Source organism: Myxine glutinosa, chromosome 5 (assembly GCF_964187855.1).
Source record: "Myxine glutinosa chromosome 5, kmMyxGlut1.1, whole genome shotgun sequence".
Taxonomy (NCBI): Eukaryota; Metazoa; Chordata; class Myxini; order Myxiniformes; family Myxinidae; genus Myxine; species Myxine glutinosa.
Window position 1 is genome coordinate 23,387,893 of NC_136265.1, and position 13,869 is coordinate 23,401,761.

Here is a 13,869-nt window from a genome sequence, read left to right on the forward strand (position 1 = left end):
GCATGCCCTAGTACAAAATAATTCCAGTAATCTCTGTTTGTACGTTTGTTTGTCTGTGACCGCTGTTTCTCGACAACCACGGGTCCGATATACTTGAAACTTGCCAGGTATATTGCTGGGGACCCGAGGATGTGCCTTTTCAAGGTTTTAAATTAATCGGAGAAGTACTTACCGAGCTATGTCCAAAAAACGATTCAACCAATCAGAGAGCAGCGAGCTATCACGTGTGCCGAACGTGGCGATCAGACTCTGCCTCGGACGGCACATTTGACAGCGTATTCATTTATTTCACGTTGGAAAACTATGTTGCCGTTAAACTATGTTTTAAAACGAATTCAAACTGCGATTAAATTAAAACGATTCATCGTAACTGCGATTTGCGAACTTCCGGACAGTGAAGACTTCATTTCCGGCAGCCAATCACAGAACGCTTTGTTGCGTAGGCGTGGCCGATGTGAGAGCGAGCGGAGCTGAGCGCGTTACGAGCTGACCGCCATTACGGTTCGTAATTCGATTTCTTATGCGCATTATTTCTCCCAATTCAGTCAGAGCGAAGGGCGGAAGCGAAGAGCGTTGTTTTTTTTGTTTACGGGCGTACGGGCGGGGTAGAGCGTACGGGTAGCGTTTTTTTTTTTTTTTGGCAAGGAACGGGCACCCACGTACGGGCAATGCCCTAGTACATACAAATGATGGATTTATGAACCCAGAATAAAACAAAGACAAAACAAATCCACGAGTGAGAGGGAACGTCTTTGAGGTTTTTCGAAGATCTCTGTCAACACGCACGCAGTACCCAGGTTATACCTCCAGCAGGTGAAGTTAAACAAATCCCTTGTATCAAAATGACGCTTTCCAATCAAACCGCTCCATAAAAACGCCTTTTGGGAATCGACGGCTCAAATTCAAACCCACATCAAACAATCCAATCACAGATGGAACCTCAGCATTTGGACGTCGGTCATTCGAAGAGTCGACATCGCCGACAGGTTATTGTCACATCCTTAAAAACGTGCGCTGTGTGGAAGAAGAAGCTCATCAGACGTGACAATAATAAATATTATATAATTATTTGCTTTTGTATTAATTACAAAATAGCAACATCACTATAGGAGGTGAAGAAAGTGCAGCGAGACTGCATGACACACGGGCAGCGGTTAGATTCGCGCCAGAGTTGTACGCACCGATGAAAGCACACCTGGTATAGGTCCCACCTAGGCACTACAGCAGGTGTATCGCAACCGATGATATAAATCGCAACCGCTGCATCGAGCGGAAATTTTGAGAAGGGCGATGATAGGGGGTGAAACTATAAGATGTCGCGGATGTAAATGTTTCTGCGCACAGCGTTTGTGACGCCCTCGTTGAAGCGAAACCACACGTCACTGTGACCGATAGCACGTCCGACCCTCCTCTGCATGGCGTCCGCCTCAGGCACGGGCACCTTTGTGGCTGGGAAGAAAAGGGTGCGGGGGTGGGGCGAGGGAGGTAAACCTTACTCGGGAGAGCCGTGCGCCACAATTTTTCAGATCACAATCGCCATTGAAATTCAATTCTGAAAGCCGAGTGTAACATTTTTAATTCATTTTTAATCCTCACTTTATGATACTCGTTTCGAGATTGACATTTAAGCCCCTACCTGCACCTGTGGGCCTTTCCTTCTCTTTCTTCTGAATAATTCGACCAAAAAAGTCCTTTTCAGTCTGAGAGGGAGATGAGTCAAAGAGTTAGAAGGTTGAAAAGGATTCCACCAAGTTAATTGCAGAACGTCTGACGACCATCCTCACCCTATCGACCACCTTGACGGCTTTTAGCGTGTCCTCCAGCTTTTGCTCGTGGTTTTTCAAGGCTGTCCCTTTCTTCTCATTTTTCTCTTTGTCGACCGCATTGCCATCTTTCCTTTCCTGAAGATCGGGTTTGCTTTGTTCCTGCTCAGTGTAACGGTAGCCAACAGCGCATGCATACATAGTATACATAGCTTCATACATAGTATACATAGTGCATGTATATATATATACACAACAACAACAACAACAACACGCATTTTAAGGCCATTTTCCCTGCTAGAGTGGGGGGATTAGCCTTGCGGTACCCATGACAATCTTCTCCATTTTGCCCTATTTTCTGCATCTCTCCTTGTTAACCCCCTTGCCCGCATTTCTTTTTCCACCATCTTTAGCCAAGTCTTTCTCGGTCTTCCCGTCCTCTACTTCCTTCTACATTAATTTCCATCACTCTTCTCAACCAGTCACTTTCATCCTTCCTCAACCCATGACCAAACCATCTCAACCTGTTTCTCTTCACAGCATCCATCACAGGCTCTATTCCCATCATCTTTCGCAATTCATCATTTGTCTTCCTCTCTCTCAACGATACTCCACACATCCACCGAACCATTCGCATTTCCACCCTTTCCAGCCTTCGTTACTGCTCTACGTTCATTACCCATGCCTCGCTCCCATAAATCATAACACTTCTCACACATGCAGCATACACCTTTCCCTTCAGCTTCAACGACACTCCCCTTCTCATCAGCACGCCACTCAGTTCCCGAAGCTTCTTCCGTGCACAGCTCACTCCAGCAACCGTTGCCGAGTCCGATCCACCTTCTCCATTCAGCATGTCTCCGAGGTAGCAAAATGTTTTCACATCTTCCAGCTTCACGTTGTCTCCAAGATCCAACTCAACATTTCCTCCATCTGCAGCTCCCTCTGTGCACACCTTACACTTGAATGTAGCTGCCACACTGGTTAATGACCCTCTCAAACCACTACATTTTTGATGAACCCACTGAGCGTACATTGTACATTGAATGGAGTTCACTCCGACACCCTTCCTGCACACAGCGCAGGGCCACTTCCCAGTTCTTTCCACCTCACCACATGCTTTACCACCCACTTGCCATCACCTTCGTTTTTCCGATATTCACCTTCAGACCTTTTGTCTCCATACATTCCTTCCACTTGTTCATCTTTTCCTTCAGTCCACCAATACTTTCTGCAATCAACACCAGATCATCTGCAAACAACAACTCCCACGGTAAACCCTCCTTTACGTTCTGAGCCAGCACCTCCATCACAAATATAAATAGTAGTGGACTTCGTACCGACCCCTGATGCACTCCCACCTTCACCTCAAACTCACCACTGTTCCCGTCCTTCGTCCTTACAGCTGTGCGCGCTCTTTTGTACATTGCCATCACTACTCTGATCAACCATTCCTCCACTCCTAACTTCCTCAATGCCCATGTCACTACTTCACGTGGAACCCTATCAAATGCTTTCTCCAGATCAACAAACCCAAGAAACAACTTCTTCCTCTTCTCCATGTACTTCTCCTGCAACTGCCTCACAATAAAAAGCACGTCTGTCGTTCCTCTTCCTGGCATAAATCCAAACTGCATTTCGTCGATCTTCACTTTCTTCCTTATCCTCCTCTCCAACACCCTTTATTCCATGCTCCAATAACTTTATCGCTCGATACGAGCCACAGTCCAGAGGGTCACCTTTCCCCTTGTATAGAGGGACGAGCATACTCAGTTCCCAATCCACTGGAATGCGGCCTTCTTTCAGCACCAGATTACAGATCTCTGTCATTCTCTTCACACCCCAACTTCCTGCTGCCTTCAACATATCTCCCACAACTCCCGTCGGCCCTCCCGCTTTTCTACTCTTCAATGCTTTTATCGCTTCCTCAACTTCCTTCTCAGTTATCTTCTCTGCCGGTCCTAAAACTGGGTTACTCTCCATGTTGCCATCCCATTCATTCTCTGCATTCAACAGCATTTCCATACAGTCACGTGAAAAAGTAAGTGCACCCCATGTAAAGTTTTGACTTTTTCAGCATATTTCAACATACAGCTATTTGATCTTCATTTCAACAATATTGATAGATAAAGGTGATATAATATCGCAAATATCATGAAACATTTACATTTTGTAGTCCATTGTATAATTTAAATAAACATCAATGCAAATTTCGCATGTGGAAAAAGTAAGTACACCCCTACATTTATCACTACTTTAAATACCTAAAATTAGAATCAGGTGCACTAGCTCAGGTGCAAATGATTATAACATCGTTGGAGAGGATCTTGGAGGAACCTGTCTTATTTAAACCTCAGACATTTAGTTCGGTTTGCTCTTTGTTGTTGAACTGTGCGGCATCACCATGCCTAGATCAAAAGAGCTCTCTGAGGCCTTCAGAAAGAAGGTTGGAGATGCCTACGAGTCTGGGAAGGGATTTAAAAAGATCTCCAAACAATTTGAAATCAATCATTCGACTGTCCAGAAGATCATCGACAAGTGGAGAAGATTCCAAACAACTGCCAACTTGTTTAGGCCAGGCCGCCCCAGCAAGTTCAGCCCGGGTGCAGACCGCAAGAAAGAAGTCTCAAAGAACCCCAAAATGTCATCACGGGACCTACAGGTAGCTCTTGCCACTGTTGATGACAAAGTGCACGAGTCTACCATTAGAAAGAGGCTGCACAAATTTGATCTTCATGGGAGGTGTGCCAGGAGGAAACCTTTGCTGTCCAGAAAGAATATCAGGGCAAGACTAAAGTTTACCAATGAACACCTAGGCAAAGACCAGCACTTCTGGAACAATGTGCTCTGGACAGATGAGTCAAAGGTAGAGCTATTTGGCCACAGTACCAGAAGACATGTTTGGCGAAAACCAAAGACAGCATTTGACCACAAGAACCTGATACCAACTGTAAAGCATGGTGGTGGAAATATTATGGTTTGGGGCAGCTTTGCTGTATCAGGGCCTGGGCAGCTCACCATCATAGAAGCCACTATGAATTCTTCATTGTACCATAGGGTTCTTGAGGATAATGTGAGGCCATCTGTCGGAAAGTTGAAGCTCAGGGTTCTGGAATGGCCAAGTCAAAGCCCTGATCTAAATCCCATCGAGATGTTGTGGGGGGATTTGGAATGAGCTGTGCATTCAAGAAACCCCTCAAACATCGCACAGCTGAAAGAATTCTGCATGGAGGAGTGGGCAAAAATTTCTCCCAGTCGATGTCAGAGACTGGTAGACAGTCATAAGAAATGCCTACTTGAGGTTGTTTCTGCCAAAAGGGGCAATACCACCTATTAGAGCCAAGGGTGTACTTACTTTTTCCACGTGTGAAATTTGCATTTATGTTTATTTAAATTATACAATGGACTACAAAATGTAAATGTTTCATGATATTTGTTATATTATATCACCTTTATCTATCAACATTGTTGAAATGAAGATCAAATAGCTGTATGTTGAAATATGTTGAAAAGGTCAAAACTTTACATGGGGTGTACTTACTTTTTCACGTGACAGTATATCTCTTCCATCTTCCTTTAATTCCATCTGGGTCCACAATGATTTGTCCCACTTCATCCTTCAAGCAACTCACCCCCATCACATCGCACCTCTCTTTCGCCATCTGCTTTGCAATCCTGAATACCGCTCTCTGACCCTCTTCCGAATCCAAGCGTTCTCCGAACATTTTCCTCCATGCCTCCCGCGCCTTTGCTCCCTCTTTCTTTGCAGCCTTCTTGGCTGCCTTATAACTTTCATGCTCTGCTTTTTCTGCCCCCGTACCCTTCGCCTTCTGCCACTCCTTGAACTTCTTCCTCTTCTCGTCAGTCCTCTTTCCAACTTCATCATCCCACCACCATGTTTCCGAGTTTTGTCCATCCACATACCTCACCAACGGCTCCCAACAGACTATCTTTCATTGACATCCAACCACTTTCAAGCTCAACCACATCATCCTCTACCATACTCAGCCTCTCTTTTAATGCCTCCCTTACTGTCACCTCTTTCAACCTCCACACCTTCATTCTCGGTTGGTATTTCACCCGCCGAGCTCTCCTCGCACCTTTCACCCTTATGTCGCAGACAACCAAGTGGTGCTGTGAAACCTCTCAAATGCCTCCTCCCCCGGGATCACCTTTGTGTCCCGGAGGTGCCCCCTATCTCGCCTACGCACCATCAGGTAGTCAACGGTTGTCGTCGAGCCACCCGATGTGTATGTAACAAGCTTATTTTCTCCTTTCTGGAACTGAGTATTACAAATCAACAAATCAGCTCCATTGGCAAACTCCAAAATCCTTTCACCTTCTCCATTTCTCACACCATATCCGTAACCCCCATGAACTCCCTCAAAACCGTCCATACTCCTTCCCACATGTCCATTTAGGTCTCCTCCTACCACAACAACTTCCTCATCTTTTACGTTTTCCATCAGCTTCTCTATTGCACACCAGAACTTGTCCTTCTCTTCATCGTGTCGCCTCATGTCTACCCCAATATATACATATATATATATATATATATATGCCTGGTGTTGGCTTAGCGGTTAGGGTACCGGCTTGGGATCCTCGGATCCTGGGTTCGAATACCGGTCGATCGGAAGGCGTCAGGCGTTAGGAAGGGCATCCGGCCATAAAAACATTGCCTCAAACAGGGAACCATGATTGTCATGGGGCCCGCAAGGCCAACCCCCGCTCTAGCGGGGAAAAATGGCCTTAAAACGATCATTCATATTCATTTTATATATAGCGTATCGTGCATAGTTCATGCATACATAGTGAGCTTCATTGAACAGTTTACGTAAACTTGTTTCTGCTATTTTACATGTCCAATTAACAAAGCACAAAAAAAACAACATGAATATGCAACTCTCTGTTTATCGGGAACAAAACCCTGATGTCGAGCTCATGTGGCTCATTCTGCCGACATTCTTTTATGTGGGCGGCCACCTAACAAAGCTGGGAATACTGCTGTGAACTACACTATCATGGTCACTACAACAAACCGCAAACTGGAAGTAAACAGAGAAAAGTGTAATCACAAGATTGCAGAGAGGAACATGCCTTAAATATCAAGTAATTTTTGTCTCCTCGTTTACGATGGAGACAAGCAGGTGCAGCATATTAATCGCTTTTGACAATATCACATCCCCGATACGATAAATTTATATTTAAAGCAATATTAACGCAATAACACCAGCTAAACTACTATGGAATAAATGCACCGACAGTGATGTCTAAAACCCCACCTCCACCTGTCTCGCTCACCGGATTGCGAGCATGCAAAGCCTCGTCTGTTCGTCTCATCTTTTCCAGCTGTACCTCCCGAGCGACCAACTGGCGCGCCGCGTAAGGCATGGATGGAGGGTGAGGCACGCCGGGGAAGCGTGCCGCATCGTCCAGGTTTCTTTGGAGAACACGGGGGAGAGGGAGGGCGAGCATTACTAGCATGCGGAGTACGGCAGGTGCCGGGAGATTTGACTTGTCAACATCAGCAGAGCTGCTTACGGTTCGAGCACGTAGACGTAGCCTCCGTCGGGCGTGCGCTCCTGCTGATAGGATAGGTGGTAAGAGACCATAGTATGGACCAGTTGTTGCAACTGCCGCTTCTCCTGGGTGCTGTACAGCTGTGTATTCACCTGTAGCAGAACGATAACTTTGTCAGAGGTGTGAGGAGGAGGAGGTGTTGTCCAGATTTCACATTAACGCATTAATCCAAAATAAAAATAGCTTTCCAAAAATCTTAAGTCAAAAATCGGTTTGATTTAAGATTTAATAAAAACGAATTCAGCGAATCCTTTCAATGGCAAATCGCTAAAAGGTGCCTGCAGAATAAGCATACTCTCTTGAAAGGTAACGTGAATGAGGGGAACAACTGAAAACGTCCCACGGCAAGTTGAGTTTGAGACCAACCGGACGTAGACGAGGAGACAGGATGTCCAGCATGAGGGACATGGAGTCGAGGAGGAGCTGCCGGCCGTTGGTATAGCATCGCACAGTCGAGCGAGCTTCCCCCATCACTGCATCGGTGAGGGCCAGCGTCCGAGCCTTCCGTGCCAGCAACTGCAGGAAGCCAAACAATCAGCACACACACACACACATCATGGTTATCGTCAACAAACGTGTCTACCCCAATTTCAGTACAAAGTCTTTTTCTGATTTTGCACGAGACGCCTTTCATGAAAAACATTAACAACCACATAGTTCGTAGAACACGAAGCCCTGTGCAGTGTTCACGTATATACTTCAATTTAAATAAAATAAATAGCTCCGAGTGGGCTGACGATCATCTCAAGGTTGGAGTTCAGACCACTGCTGAGTTGAGGGATCCCCCTGGGACTAATCCCCTGGGAGGCCCCCGATACGAAATTGGAAAGTGAAAGACTGAGCGATCCTGCAGACCATCGAGTAAAAGGGCTGTATCGGGTTTCAGAGCAATCCATTGATAATTAAGGGGCAATTAGGGATCCCACATTTGGGGGATAACCACCCAGGGAGCCCCCATGAGCCAAATCCGAAAAATCAAAAGCCTGAGTGATTGTGTGGGCCGTCACGTAGGACTGCATCGGGTTCAGAGCAATCAGTTGGTAAATAAGGGATGAGTAGGGATCTGAACTTTGGGGCGGTTGACCCCTGGGAGCATTCAATATCCGAAATCGAAAAATCGAAGCCCGAGCGATTGTGCGGGCTATTGTCTTGTATTTGTTTGTCGAGTTTCAGAACAATCAGCCGGGTGATAAGGGAGGAGTAGCAAAAAAATCAAAAAGTAAACGGACAGACGACCAGATATCAAGACCCATTTTATAAATTCATATCTTCGAGAATCGAGACGGGATGACCTAATATTGATGTTAAAGACGTTTTAAAAATCCGTAAGTTTAGCGCAACTGAAGCAATCTTATACGCCACCCGTATACGCTGTAATACCACGACGTTGAGTCACAGTTTAGGAGATGAAGCCTTTATTTATTACCATAGACGCAACGTCAATCAGCATCGTACATAGCCATATTTGGCAGCCTCTTCTTCATCCAAATACATCATGCCGCACCCTCTCAAATGCCAAGCCCACTTCCCAGGGGCTGCACTCGACAGCGTCTATTACATACACCGCCCGATGTAACATAACGTCGGTGTTATCCGATGTAACACCACCTAACACGTCCTAGTACTGCAAAACTGGAGGTTATTGGAAGTATTATGAAGGCAGTTTGTGTTCTACAGTGTTCAAGTATATAATTAAATTTAAATAAAGGTTTAAAGGCGACTAAATTAATTAATTCCAGGTTTTACCCCTGTTTTACGCAGTGTCTATTACACCACTTTATTTAACACGTTACATTAGTTCTTCTTAGCCTGGTGTTGGTTTAGCGGTTAGGGTGTGGCTTGGGATCCTAGGATCCTGGGTTTGAATCCCGGTCGATCGCTGAATTAACACCAGGGGGGTCGGCAAATTGAGTACCAGTTCACTGGTAATTCCCTGTGTTGCAAGAGGCGACCAACAGGGTTGGCGACAGGAAGGGCATCCGGCCATAAAACCGCTTCAAATAAGGGGACCAAGGTGCCCGAAAAAGGCCAACCCCCGCTCTGCTGGGAAAAATGGCCTCTAAAGGTGGTTCTTCTTCTTACATTAGTTCTTCTTGCCTGTTTGGGTCCTTTATGACGTACTTAAAAAAACAGTAGGTTATTTTGACTGATTTTCAATTTTGTTTGACTGCCAGACAGTGAGATATTTATTTACAAACTAAATAAATATCTCACTCCTCTCTGCACGATCGGGACAAATTCAGTCAAAGTACTGTTAAACGACATGCTCGTTTTCCGATTCATGGTCTGATTAGCATTCAAAATATAACATTCTATTGAAATGAAGTTGTTCCTTGATCATAAACTGAAGAGGGCGGAAGGATATTGTCATGAGATCTATATTAGTTTGTACAAGTAAAATAAATATATACCAGACTACATAGAGGAAGAAGAGCACCTCGGATTGCGCAGCAGGGTAGTTGAGCCGCGGCGCACGCGTCGCTGCGAGAAGCATGTGCAGAGCGATGGGCGCCATCGGCATGTAACGTAGCATGGTGTAGGCCTGGCGTCGAGCTACCATAGACGCTATCTCATCCTGCAGTCCGAGCCAGTCCAGAGCGGCCACCACACATTCCATCCGTGGATCATTTGTGCGAACGTTTGGGTAGTTGGCGAAGAGGCCCTGGGGTGGTGCAAAAGTATAATCAGAGGTTTACAACCTTTGTTCCCAACTCTTGAACCAGAAGAAAAGAAAAGTGATCAGGGATTCGATCATTCGAGACTTAGGCACGCTGAGCGAATGCCGCGACAAATTTGCATTGATGCAGAAAACAACAAAAACTTCTCAAACGCATAAAGATTCCGTAAAATGAAATGTCATATCCAAGCCGATGAGAATCTGCAGATAGTCCTGAATGACCCCGTGACCACCAACCTCAGAAATCTTGTCGTACTCTCCGCTGTGGCAAGTCAGCTGCAGGATTCTATGAAACCTTGAATTCTCCAGACTTTTGGATGTTTGGTTATGATCGGACTCTCCCAGCTGTGCTTGAGCTTTGCCCATCCACGATCTACAGTAACAGGAGTTCCAGCCAGCGAGCGGGAGGGGTAGGAGTGGGGTATGTGCAGGATCTTTATTGTTATTGCATTTTCATTGTATACGAGTAAACAGCAATTTGCTTATACACCATCCAAAATGCAATGAACAACTTTGTACTCACAATGCCTCACAACTTGTATGACCGACAACAAGGTAAGCGTTGAAGCTTTTTCAGACCACACAATCACCCAAGGATGGCGTGGAAACATGCTCACACCTACCTCTTTGTTTGTGGGAGCTGGAATATCTCCTGCCAAATGGCGAATAGACCTTTGTGTTGGTCTTTGGTGCCCACCTGCAGGGACTGCACAAGGCCCAGGCTCAGCTGCACTTCACCTCGACTGTGGAGGAACTGCAGAGAACAGGTTACAGGGTATGAAATGCAAGATTCGGTTCAAGGATGTGCACCAGACAAACCCGAAATCACAATACAAGGATGATGCCAAGGCGAGGACATGTACCTGCAAGGTGTTTATGCAGGATCGGATGTCATTGTCGGCCTTATTACACAGTGCAAGCAGAGTTCCCATGTCTGCCCGTAAACCTTGGCACTTGGTAATCTGCGGCCAGGCCAAAGACAAAGATGAAAGTCGGTTGGCGCTGGATGCTTGCGAAGGAGGCTAAACATCTTCACCGACATTTGCACAAAATGATGTACCGTATTCAACTTATCAGACTGTTACATTAAAGGGTCCTTTACAAGGAACTTCATCACAAGAGGAGGGCTTTAGGCCCTTCAAGACTGCGCAGTGGCTGCCAACCTATGGTTGTTTGTCTGTGCTTTATGCCATTTAAATGCTCAGCATCAAGCAAGGAAGCAGCAAAAGCACCATTTTTATGCCTCCGCCAATGAAGTCGCTGTCGACATTATGTTTTCAGGTTGTCCGTCCGTGATAGGTTTTCGTTGCCGCGATAACTAGAGAACGGCTGAAGGGATCTTAGTCAAACTTGGTGCAGGTATGTATGATGAGGTAACGATGAACCGATTAGATTTTGGGGTCACGAGGTCAAAGGCTAAAAGTCAAAGGTCATGTTAGGTAACAATCCTGTTACCGCAATAACTTGTGAACCAGTGATGGGATTCTGACCAAAGTTGGTATAATTATATGTTACGATGCAAAGATAAACTGATTCAATTTTGGGGTCGAGAGGTCAAAAATCAGAGGTCATGTTAAGTTACAATTATTTTGTTACCGTGACAACTTACGAACGGCTGAAGGGATCTTACTCAGACTTGGTGCAGGTATGTATAATGAGGTAAAGATGAACTGATTTAATTTTGGGGTCAGCAGGTCAAAGGTCTGAGGTCATGTTAAGTAAAAATTATGTTGCCATGCCAACTTGTGAACAAGCGATGGGATTTTGAACAAACTTGGTATAAATATATATGATGCAAAGATGCACTGATTCAATTTTGGGGTCAAGAGGTCAAAGATCAGAGGTCATGTCAGGTAGAAATGTGATAACCTGAGAAGAGCTGAAAGGATTTAAATCAAACTTGGTACAGGTATGTATCGTGATACCCAAAACCCAAAACTTGGAACCCAAAAATAAATAAAGGTAGGTCAAGCGTGAGCATAAGTATCGTTGCTGAGCCTACTACCTCTGTAAGGCGCTGGGCTAGTCGGGAGGCCATGGTCATTGGCACGGTGATGGTGAACGCTTGCTGGCGGAGCTGCCGAAGTGCCGGAACGTAACTGCCAAAGGTTAAAACTGCGATCACATCTCTCGCTGAACCACCAATTACAGTAAAGACACACCATCCAGTAGATATCTTACACATCGTTGCAAATGCAGATAATCGGTCGAATCAGCAGGCCCCCTTCCTTCTTCTTCTTCTTACGAGTGGTCCCAGCTACTGGCTTTTCCTTTCCATCCTTACGGTTCACGATCTCCAACAGTGCAGTGATGGTCGCCTGCAAGATGAAAACGCAGACAAGGAACGTGTAGCATCGGTGGAAGCGCCCGGATCACTTTTCACATCCCAATTGTTAATCTCGACTTCATATTTACCACCGATTACCTATCATGCATTATTTACATTTCTCCAATCATTATTCTTTTTATACGATGCTTGTGTCATTTTTAATGAAAAGAAAAATACAGAAGTCTCCCCAGACACAGCAAAGAGATCCCGATTCCCTAACCAATGGCGCGCCGTCAATCTCGTCAATAAGCAGGCAGTTTGGTCGCTCCGCAGCTCCGAGAACCGAGCGCATCTGAGTGGCGGCTTCGACCCTAGTGCGCAAGATCTCGGGGCTGCGATCATCGCTGCAGGGGCATGGAAGGCAATAATCTCGATCAAAAACTGTGCGACAACAAAACTTAAACATCTCAGCATTACAAACACACATACAAGGTGTAGTGAAATTATACCAAGGTGAACCCAGGGTGTGCTCGCTTCAAAAGGGGCGTCTATAAGACCCGGGACAACCGGGGCGCACGGACACTCCAGCGGAACTCACTGTGACATAGTCCTGTAGTTTGAATGGTATGTACGCCCCTAAATGCTGCGCTGACTGTCCTCTCTATTGGACCATTGCCATATTGAATCGACCATTGCTCATGAAATACTCTGATTTTAATGCCTGTTGCATGAATGTATTTTTACAGGATGTACTTCAGATCTAAATGATATTAAACCTACCCAGAGGTCAAGTCGTGTCTGAGCTTGATTTTCACGACACAAGGTATGACACAATAAAGCTCGAGGACAACTCAATGCAATGGAGTCTCGTTTCCATCCATTGTTACCCTTGTAACAACATGCCGTCGATCGAGCTATGCTAACCAAGGTGGGAAGCAAGGAGAAGTTCATGTTTTTGGGTTAACCCTTCGTCTTATACAAGGAACTTTGACGCAGGAGGGGACAATTGGGCCCAATCAAAGTGTGCGCTGGTATTACCAACTTATGGTTGTTCGTCTGTGCTCTAACTTTTTGAATGTCGAGTGTCAAGCAAGGAAGCATTTCCCATTAGTTGGGCTCACCTGGCATTGATCTCCACCACGTTGTAGCCAGCGTGCCGTGCGACCACGTGAACCAACGTGGTCTTGCCCAAACCAGGCGGCCCGCTCAAAAGTGCTACCTGTGATGCAAGGGGTTGGGATAAGCGTTGCTCAGCAAAGCGCACAGTGGAGTAAATAGGAGTGACAATAGATGCAAGTGATGAGAAAAAGGAAAGACATGAGTATAGAATGGCCGCCATCACTGTAAACCGGTAACCTACAAACATACCTTGTATTTTGGCCGCTTATGATCATCCAGTTCCTCCTCCAGAATCTCGTCCATTATCTGAGCCTTGCTCTTGTACCAGGAACCATCACCTCCTCCCCGACCCCTTTCCCGCCACCCTCCCTTGCCCCTTTCCTTGGAGCCATCCCAACCACCACCACCACTAGCATTTCCACCGCCTCGCTCCACCCACCCTCTGTTATTCATCCCTGTAC

General features: G+C 45.8%; 1 protein-coding gene across 1 annotated transcript in view; it reads right to left on the reverse strand.

Moving 5' to 3' along the window:
- Positions 1–683: 683 nt before the first annotated feature.
- CHTF18 (chromosome transmission fidelity factor 18) overlaps positions 684–13,869 on the reverse strand; it is a 35,465-nt gene continuing 22,279 nt past the window's right edge. Inside the window, exons 12-26 of the mRNA XM_068117637.2 lie at positions 13,658–13,749; positions 13,411–13,508; positions 12,570–12,693; positions 12,202–12,338; positions 12,026–12,119; positions 10,884–10,982; positions 10,644–10,774; positions 10,258–10,393; positions 9,781–10,005; positions 7,710–7,859; positions 7,305–7,435; positions 7,065–7,203; positions 1,785–1,925; positions 1,637–1,700; positions 684–1,449 (exon numbers count right to left, since the gene is read on the reverse strand). Of these exons, the coding sequence (XP_067973738.2) occupies positions 1,307–1,449; positions 1,637–1,700; positions 1,785–1,925; positions 7,065–7,203; positions 7,305–7,435; positions 7,710–7,859; positions 9,781–10,005; positions 10,258–10,393; positions 10,644–10,774; positions 10,884–10,982; positions 12,026–12,119; positions 12,202–12,338; positions 12,570–12,693; positions 13,411–13,508; positions 13,658–13,749 (1,904 nt within the window). The 3' untranslated portion in view covers positions 684–1,306. The remainder of the gene's footprint in view (positions 1,450–1,636; positions 1,701–1,784; positions 1,926–7,064; positions 7,204–7,304; positions 7,436–7,709; positions 7,860–9,780; positions 10,006–10,257; positions 10,394–10,643; positions 10,775–10,883; positions 10,983–12,025; positions 12,120–12,201; positions 12,339–12,569; positions 12,694–13,410; positions 13,509–13,657; positions 13,750–13,869) is intronic.